General features: G+C 31.7%; 1 protein-coding gene across 3 annotated transcripts; it reads right to left on the bottom strand.

The window, feature by feature from the left end:
• Positions 1-579: 579 nt before the first annotated feature.
• On the bottom strand, positions 580-4,660 carry LOC105794002 (protein FAR1-RELATED SEQUENCE 12). Of its 3 annotated transcripts, none has more exons than XM_012622954.2 (3): positions 4,530-4,660; positions 2,906-3,464; positions 580-1,249 (listed from the first exon to the last, which is right to left on the bottom strand). In XM_012622954.2, the coding sequence occupies exons 2-3, from the start codon at positions 3,413-3,415 to the stop codon at positions 1,055-1,057; spliced, it is 705 nt and encodes a 234-aa protein (XP_012478408.1). In that variant the 5' UTR covers positions 3,416-3,464; positions 4,530-4,660; the 3' UTR covers positions 580-1,054. The 3 variants fall into 3 exon arrangements, with proteins under 3 accessions (XP_012478408.1, XP_012478406.1, XP_012478409.1); XM_012622952.2 differs by having other exon boundaries at positions 2,906-3,450; positions 4,530-4,643; XM_012622955.2 differs by lacking the exon at positions 4,530-4,660 and adding an exon at positions 3,782-3,881 and having other exon boundaries at positions 2,906-3,450.
• Between the last annotated feature and the right edge of the window lie 5,265 nt (positions 4,661-9,925).

Below are 9,925 nucleotides of genomic sequence, written 5' to 3'. Positions count from 1 at the left end.
TAGCTAACTGTGCTAATACAAGCCATCACAAAATTAATCCATTTATTCTTTTTTATAAGGCATTTGGAATTCCTTTTGCCTTTTTTTTTTCCCTCTTAAGAATCATATGGAGTCTTCACTCCTACAATCATGTCCTCTTTTTTGTCTATTGTGCATAAATGCATTCTAGAATGCGGTAATAACATGGCCTAAATAGACCTTTACTCTATTTACCAATGTTTTAGAGATAGAAAAAGGGTAAAATATTTTCCTATAAATACATTTTACTATATCAAATTATCGTAGTCTAAAAAATGAAAAGCGATGTCAAATAGTGAAAAACAGATATATGATGATTGATGTCTAAAGAAATGAATGTCCTCAACATCCTTGACAAAACGGATAGATTTAACTTTTTGTGTTAAATTTTTTAATTATGTTTATTAAAAATTAAAAATAACATTCAGGTTCAGTTAGTTTAAAACGAAATTAATCCAATTTAGTTCAATCTTAATTAGTTAAAGTAAAAGATCTTATATTATTTACATGGTTTGCAAGACCAAAAATCATGGTAAAAAAGTTCAAATAAAAACAGCAATTAAAAATATCAATATATAATTTAACTGAACAGAAAAAGTCATTTTAATGCTACTTAAAGAGTGACCAAATTTTAATCCGATTGTTTAAAGAAAAAACAAAGAGTACAAGAATAAAAAAAGAAAAAGAAAACTCTAGAATTAAATAATCTAATCAACCAAATTAAAACCCCAATGCCAAAGATATTGGCACCCTTCACACAAGTTGCAGCAAGGCTTGGCCCCAAAAAACTGTACATTGACTGACCTAATTTAATTTGGTATAAACCCTAATTCTGATGTGGTTCAAATTTGGAAGCATAATTATACAAGGCAAATTCTAATGAATTGGTATAAACCCTAGATTTTACAGCCAACAAACCTCACTAAATTCTATCAAAAACGTAAAAGACATCTATTTTTACCCAACTACTCAATAACCAGGTTTCACTCTATATATTTATATATATTTCAACGGTGTATAAAAAGCTAACCAGGAACTATACACGGTTCTGTTGCTCTTTGCTCTCAATTTCACGCACACGGTCGACTATGTGCTGGATCTTCTTTGATAGACTCTCATTGTGCTCCTCAATTTGCTCAAAAATCAATTCTAGATGTCTTTTATAAGTTGCAGCTCTCTTTTTCTCAATGGCCAGCTGCTGCGTTAATTCTCGGATTTTATTATGTTCATTCTGCAACAAAAACAAGATAGATACTAGTTTCAGTACAGGTAATGAATGACATTATTGAAACACATGACTTCAACTTAAGAGCATTTAATATAAACTTGTCTAGTACAAACAGCGGCAGACATACATGAGTGGTACTAGACAAAATTGCAGAGGCTAAAATGAAATTTTCAGTATTTAACACAGGTTGGATGTGAACCTGGCCATTTGACCGGTTAAAACATGAAACAAAGCATTTGTGTCCACCAAGGCAATAGCAAAAACTTGAGGATAAAGGCTCTAATTGACACACCAAAATGAGGCCTCAACCATAGATTCAAAGAAATTCAGATCTCCATCATTAAGGGCTCAAAGACATTAGTTCATAACTATTAAAATGGTCAAGTAAACATTAGAAGCAATAACAAAAGACATTTATTAATTTTGTACAAAAGATGAAAATGAGAGTTTTTAGAGGCTAAAATACTGAAGTTATAAGAGCGTAGTAAGTTTCTTGACAAGATCAACGACATGACAAAAGAAACAACATTTTTGGTTATGTCAAATAGTGTCCATAGAACAGCATTTTCCAAAACGCTCTACTTCAAAAACAATTGTTACTACAGCTCCAGTAAGTACTACAGCACACAAGAATGAAACATCTGTTGTTTTTTTAAAGGCAACAGGACAAGGCAGGCAGGCATATACGTTAATAAATTACTAAATGATTCAGAAATTTATAATTTTAATTCTTATATAACATGCTAGTATTTTGAATGCCTTGTACTCCCTTCATAACATAATACCCATCCCCTTACCATTTTAAGATGCCCCAAAACAAGTCAACTAGCAAAAAGAATCAAAGCCTACGCCATCAAAGAAACCTACACTATCACTTACCATGGAAAAGGGACAAAATTATCATCAAAGGGACCTTTTTGAACTCGGGTGGAAATGCAGACTTATCTGGCAGGACTAGTGCATTTTAAGAACTTGAGCAAAAAGACTCCATGTGTTGCAGAATGGAGATAAATAACTAGAAAGAACTTTGAGTTTCATTCCATTAAGCTCTTGTAGTGGCATTTGGGACTCTACCTCAATAGTTAAAAACACATGGATGAAGCCACATACATCATCATCCATTGATTATCACAACAATATATTCTAGGCATGGTAAAAGATCTAGGCACCTATAAGCAAATTGGTCTCATTTAATAGAAATTAATTAACAGTCATTCTGAACTTTATATTATTAACTATTAAAAGGCCAAATTAGAAACAACTTTCATTTGCCATGTTTGTTTCTTGAATAATATATCAATGCATCCATCTTTTCTTACACTTAATGCTGTTCAATACCACTCAGCATCTGACCATAATTCATATTAGGAGCACCATTAATCCTCTTGCGCTAAGAAGAAAAGATAGCCAGCTATTTAAGATGCTTCCATCATGGTTAACATATACCTTTGGCAAAAGCATTATTTAGTGGGAATATATATATATTTTATAATTTCTAATTTCGAAGAAAGATAACCATGCAAAAAAAAAAAAGTACAAATGGTTATGAGAATAACTTACAACACACAAACATGCATAGTGTATTAACTTAAATAGAAAGTGTAGTTACATTTTAATATACTAGCCAAATGAATGTATAACAGGAGGATAAAAACTCACCGGATATTGATCATAAATGCAATCCCTACGACCTTTTCCAGGTGCCAGAGGGTGAGTGTGCTCCTTAACAAATTTCGTGACAACCCATTTGCCGGAACTTACTTTCCTCACCAAAATCATTGCCCTGCATCCAACCCTCGTCTCTGCCCTTTGCCTCACAATTTTTTCTCGCTTGTCAGGCATTCTAAAACCCTCTTTGTTGCAAACAAGTGCCCTACCAATAGCAGATCCATCACGTCTTGAACGGGAAAGTTTGCTTACCCGAATGATGAATCCCACCCTTGTGGCATACGCATTATAAAAAGCATGTGCAGCTGCCTCAGATTCAAATTCCTGACCCACGTAAGGCTCATCAGCCGGAATACCCTCTGGGATGTCATCCCTTCCTGGAGAAATTTGCTCCACTTTTTCATTCAATTCCTTTTGAAACGTTTCTTCAACAGGATTTTCTCCTGTTTCATTTTCATTTTCCATGCTACTAGCCTCTGCTTGGACCGAATTCAGTACCATGCCACCATTAACATCACCATGAACCCCAAACTCCACTGCAAGAACAAGCCTTTTTCTAATTATTGCTAGCAGATGAAAAGATAAGCATGCAAATATACAAAGTTAAACTTTATATTTCCTATTGAGGTCCAAAAGTTCTTGGCACATTGAAATTAACAGTTACCAATAGACCATCTAGTTACCGATCAAACTTTATATTACAATGCAATATAACATTATAACTAGTGGTTGTTTCAAACTTTTTTCTTCTCTTGCTTCCAGATTCCAACCAATCATCAAGAACATAGATTGGATCCACGATGAAAATAAAGGAAAAGAAAACACAAACAAAATTTACTTTACACAATGCTCCAGAATAGAACCTACAATGAGTCTTACAACCAAGAACTAAGTTGCTACAACTCTTAATTTTTCCTGGAAGTAACCGTGGCCGATGTATATACAGACGTTGACAAAGACCCTACAAATATATGAAATTATTATTATTATTATTATTTTTGGTGGTGGTTGGGGGGGGGGGGGGGGCTACCAAGTAATATAGGCCAAAATAGATAAGGCATAAAGGAAGCATATTTCTTGTTTCTAATACTTAAGTGTAAATTATACACTTCTTAAGAATGAAATAATAAAAAGAAAAAGGAACAAAAAGAAAATACAACGTTTATTTCTCGAGTCCTGATTGGAGTTAACTCTTGAATAAGTCAGCTCTTTTTTCCTCTTCAATATAAAAAAAAATTTCCTTTATTTTCCTACCCCCCAAACAGATTTTGATCACAAATTTGCTTGATAACATCAATTAATTCTACAACCTGAGGCCCTAATGCTATACTCGCAAATATTGCATTCTTAAAAGGGGGAAATTTTTTAAAAAATAAAAATTACCAGAACGAACAAAACAAAATAAAACCTAATAAAAATTGAAACTCTAAAGTTTCTCGCTTCCACTTGCATTTTCCCGGCATCCAAACAGAGTAAATTAATAATTCAAACGAAAAAAAAGGGCATGTTCAACAATTGGGACTCCGAATCGAACATTAATAAAAACCTAATCAAATTACTGAAGTATATAACTTAAATTGACTAAGAATTAAAACTAAACAAAAAAAAAACTTACTAGAAATTTCAGCCTTAATGAGATGAAATTGTGATAATCGATTAGGATTTAGGTAAAGGAAAAGAAGGGCGAGACTTTTGGGGTGCGAGATCAGGGTCGAGAATTATAGGGACTCAAAAGAATGTGACGTGGCAAGCGTAGATTGGTTTCAGTAAATACAAAGTCAAATATTTTTATACTCCAGTTGAATGTTGGCACGTGTCTGTAAGTAGACTATGCCTCAGGCCTATACCTCCAAAGTCCATTCCGTTTTTTTTTTTCGCGGTTTACAGAAAGTTTGATAAAAAGTTTATGAATATTTTAAGTTAAATAAATTATTATAAATAATTTTTTAAATATTTATTTTATTATTTAAGTATGATTGAGTTGATATCACGATTCCATCAATACCAACTCCATTAAAATAATTATGAAAAATATTCTGTAATTAAAAATTCTGAGGTTGAATTTGAATCAATACTATTTAGGTTAATAAAACATTAAATTTTACTACTAAACCAAAATTTTATTCTATTATTATATTTACATTTTAATATTATACATATTTTATTATCTCGGATCAATTGTATTTATACTTACTATTTATAAAGCCCTTTTATTGAGTTGGTGTCACCCATCGGATCCCAATTCAATTAGGAAAATATCAAAAAAAATTATTTGCAAAGTTATATAATTATGTAGGTGTTTTTAACATTTTATATTTTTTTTAAAGCGCAAACTACACAAACGGTCATCCAACTGTAAAATTTTCATTTTAGGCACCCAAAATAAAAATTTTACAATTTAAGCACACACATTACATAGTTTGGTCATTTTGATCACTCCCGTTAAAATCACAAACGAAAAGTTGACGTGGTAGTTAAAAAAATCAGTATAATAACAAATTTAGCTCTCAAATTTTACATGATATATTGATTTAGCTGTAGCCTCCCCAACCCGACCAAGACGTTATGGCCAAATCATGAAAGATTACATTAGCCACATCATGAAAGATTACATTAGCCACCAAAATGACCCAGTAAAACATTTAATTTCAATATTCATCAAAAATCATTTTTGTTTAACCAACTTGTCTGTCGATCAAAAAATCATAGTTTGCTTTTAAGTTCGGAATTGATTTAGAAATCAAATTGCTAGGTTTGAAGTCGTTTGAAAACCGAATTATCTTCGGATAAAAATTAGCATTTTATTCTATAATATATATAATATGGTTGATAACTTAATTCCAAAGTTTTATTCATTATTTTAAAATTTAAAACACTACTTAATCATGATTAAACACATTATCTATCATTACTCGGTTTAAATGATATAATGAAATAAGAAAGTCTAAACTAATAAAATAATCAAGTTCATGGCACAGTCCGTTTACACCAAAACAAGACCATACAAATAATGTGAAATAAGTTGGAAATAAAAATAATACGTTTTGTGTTATTTTTGGTAAAATTTGACGCCGGTCCTCTGAATGCCAAGTCTGAGCGCTAACCTCATTAGTTATTTGGAATGATGGAAAACTAAAGAATGAGCTATGAAGCTCAATGTGGTCTTAACACAAAAACAGATAGGTACTTAAGCAGTAATATAACATTCAATTATAGAAAACAGAGGATAACAATTTATTAGCCTAAATCTACAGTGTGGCTAGGTCGTGTGACCCAAGTCAGAGAGTTACACGAACACAAAAATAGGCATACAGGCGTATGGCTTGGCCGTGTGACCCAAGTCAGAGGGTTACACGGGCACGGACACAGGTTGGGACACAGTCGTGTGTCCTTATTTCGATTGTTACATGACCTGAGACACAGGCGCGTGTCTTAGCCGTGTGAGTCACACGGCCTAGCCACATGCTCATGTGACCCATGCAGTGTGAATTTTTATAAATTTTTCCTCAATATTACAAATGTTTTCGATTTGGTCCCGAATCGTTTCTAAAGTGTTTCTTAGGCCTTGAAGCCTCGAATAAGAGACGATATGCATGTGTATGAATGAATTATACTATGGTTAATGAAATGTTTGGAGATGAATATTTTAAGTTACTTTTTTATGGTAATGCTCTGTAACCCTGCTCTAGCGACGTATACGGGTTAGGGGTGTTACAATTAGTGGAGCTACGATTTAGTCGGTTCTCGGACTGAACGTAGCATGTATGAAGTCTAGAAATACATGCTATTGTATAACCTGTGATAGTGTGATGTCTCTTGACTCTGATGGGATTTGCTTCATTTATAGATAGGGATGTTTTCTAACCGAGCTAGTCCCGATAATGCTGAAAGCGATACTCAAGTGTATGATTAAAAAGTTGTTAAGGATGAGTAGAAACTCGTAAAGGTAAGAGTAGAAGTTCATAATGTTATGTTGATAATAAATGTTATGTTTTGTGTATTCTTGAGAGTTAATTTAGTGGTTTTATGACCTTCACCCCCTCACCAAAAAAGTCTTATACAACGGAATTTACAAGATTTATGTTGTTTAAGTTTGCAAAAACGAAAAACAAAAAGCTCAGTGTTTAATTGAGAAATAATATGGTCAAAATCGAGAGTTGGTTAGCAAGTAAAGAAGAAGTTATTCACCGGTAATTGACTGTATCAGGGATGGTAGCTAATGAATGGGTTAATCGGGCTTTCTTCTGAATTGGTTTCTTTAGTGGAACTGGATAATGTGGAGTTATCGATGACTTTAGAAGTCAGTGGGATAGTGTTTTAACTGCAAAATATCTGAATGTAGCTGTTATAGTCGAGTATCTTACAACGATCTCCTTTAGATATTCTATATGTTCTTTTTATCCTCACAGACATATGCAACTGTTCATCTTCACAGATGAATGCGGAGTGTACTATTAATGGTTGAGGTATTGTTCTATCTATACGGTTGTAGCGTCAGTTTTATTATAGTACTATGCTTTTAATTTATCTGATGGTTATGGATTCAGTATGGTTCAAAGCTCCGATCTTAAAAATTGAAATAGTTTCATTATATATCCCATTTCTAGCTTTTATGAAATGGAGAAGTAACGACAAAAGTATAGACGGTGTAAGATCTAGCTTAACCTTGCATATTGGCTCTCATTACTCAAGTAATCTCAAATTATGTCAACGAGTCAAAACGGGATGTCATATTTTGAGTGAGTTAATACAGTTTGTGGTATTCTAAGGAAAGTACGATGGATTGTATGCTTGGGTTGTCTTGAAACAATAAGAAATAATTATTCTGGAATGTTATTATCTGATTGATAAGATCGACTCATTTGTTTTAATCAAAATGGATTATTCATTTGAAAAGTTAATTGGGCTGTATGCATTTGAGTTTATCCCAGGTTCAGGAATAAATTTTGCGCATTTATGGGTAAACAAATGGACAATTAGAATGGGAAATTCATATCTTAGAAGAGTTAATACAGAGATAAATCAACCAGGTCAGTAAAATCGTCTTGATAGTAATAGTTATCACACTTGTATTCAGATGATACAGTTTGAAGCTTTTCATGAAATGAAATGTTTATTAGTTAAAGGTTATATATGCAAATGTGTCAGAAACATTGGTTAGAATCTGTTGTGAAAAATATAAATTTTAGCTAAATGCTATGAATTGTCTAATGTGCCTAGAATCTGATAATTTGGGTTGTCTTTCATTTATGTTTCAACAGATGATTGTTGACAATTTCTCGGTAGTTGTGCTGCTAACGATAAAGTTATGACAGGAGAACATCATTATAGTATCAAATTGTAATATGAGTTACGAATCAAAACGAGTTATGATTGATTTATTTATGGACTACCATTAAAAAGGGCGAAAGAAAGACTCAACTTGATGGCTATTATCAAGTGAGAAATTTTGAGGATGAAATTTTCATAAGGGGCGAGAGTTGTAACAGCCCATTTTTTTGTGGTGTCGAAAATAATGGTTTCGGAGCCACAAATCCAACAAGTAAGTCTGTAAATATTATTGTTTAATATTTATGAGTCAAATATGTTTTTTACAAGTTTTTGATATGATAATTTATGTTATATAAACGATTAATTAAGTTCAAGTGGTAAGACCCTAAAGTCAAGTGGTTTTAAAAAATGAAGTATCGGGACCTCGTTTTTATAAACTATCCGTAAATATTTTTATAAATATTTATGAATTTTTATTAAGGTTTTATTAAAGTTTCATTAAGCAATTTTAATGTTTCGATAGTTAATTAAGCAAAAGGACTAAATCATAAAAAGTGTAAAAGTTGAATTCTAATAATCAAAAGGGTTAAATGACTATAGAATTATAATTGGATGGCCTTATTGGATAAATAAACCATCCTTAAAATAGTGGGACAGTTTGATACTTTAATTTCTTTTAATTTTATATGTTTATATATTATTTATTTTATTATTAAAAGAAAGTAATAAGGTTAATAAAAATAAGAAAACATAATGTTTTCTTATTCAATTTCTTTTCTCATCACCGAAACACCATGACAAGAAGAAGAAGCTTCGGCCAAGCTTCAATGGATGCATGTGAGTTCGTTTTTCACCCGTTTCTTTTAATTTTTATGTTTTTGAGATCGTTACAACTAGGTTCAGCTAGCCCGTACCTTCGATTTTGAAACTGTTAAAGATTTTGAATGTTTCCATTGATGAACCTTTGTGATTTTAGATGTTAAATGATGAATTTGAGGTACTAGTTGTTATTTATAATATTTTATTAAGTGATTTTGATGAATTTAACTATCAAGGATTAAATTATTGAAATAGTAAAAAATACAAGGACTAGATGTGAAATTGTTACAAATGTGGGTTGTATTGGAGGCTAGTAACATACGACTGGTATGAATTTTCAATGAAAATGGTTAATTTGCATGTTTTAGGCCCAGGGATTAAATTGAATAAAAAGGAAAAGTTGAGGGCAATTTTGTAAAAATTTCAAAATGACTAAATTGCATAAGATGGAGTGATTTTTCTGTCTAAATTAATGAATTTAATGAAATTATTAATTTAGATCAAGAACGAGTGGAAAATCGAGGAGAAGGGAAAATTACCAAATAGCCCTTGTACTTTGACATTTTTGCAATTTAGCCAGGTAAGTTCGTATGAACTACAATCATTTAAATGTTGATTAAATTGAATGTTTAATGTGTTGTTCTAATGTCAATGAATCAATTTATATATGTTATGTATTATTATGATGTAACACCTCTTACCCGTATTCATCATTGAAACAAAGTAAGAAGTGTTATCAAACGATCTATATTTTTTTTACCAAAATTTTGACATAATTTCTTTTCATAAACATTCAATTCCTCCTGCAAATTCTCAAACACAATTTTAAACAACTTCAATTTTTCAACCAAATACAATTATATGTTCGACACAATTTATCCATCCACAACATTCTAATTACTTTGTTAATAGTTTAAGGAA

This window comes from Gossypium raimondii, chromosome 3, assembly GCF_025698545.1.
Source record: "Gossypium raimondii isolate GPD5lz chromosome 3, ASM2569854v1, whole genome shotgun sequence".
NCBI lineage: Eukaryota > Viridiplantae > Streptophyta > Magnoliopsida > Malvales > Malvaceae > Gossypium > Gossypium raimondii.
The sequence above is the reverse complement of the archived record's forward strand: the minus strand, read 5'-3'. Positions and strand labels throughout refer to the sequence as shown.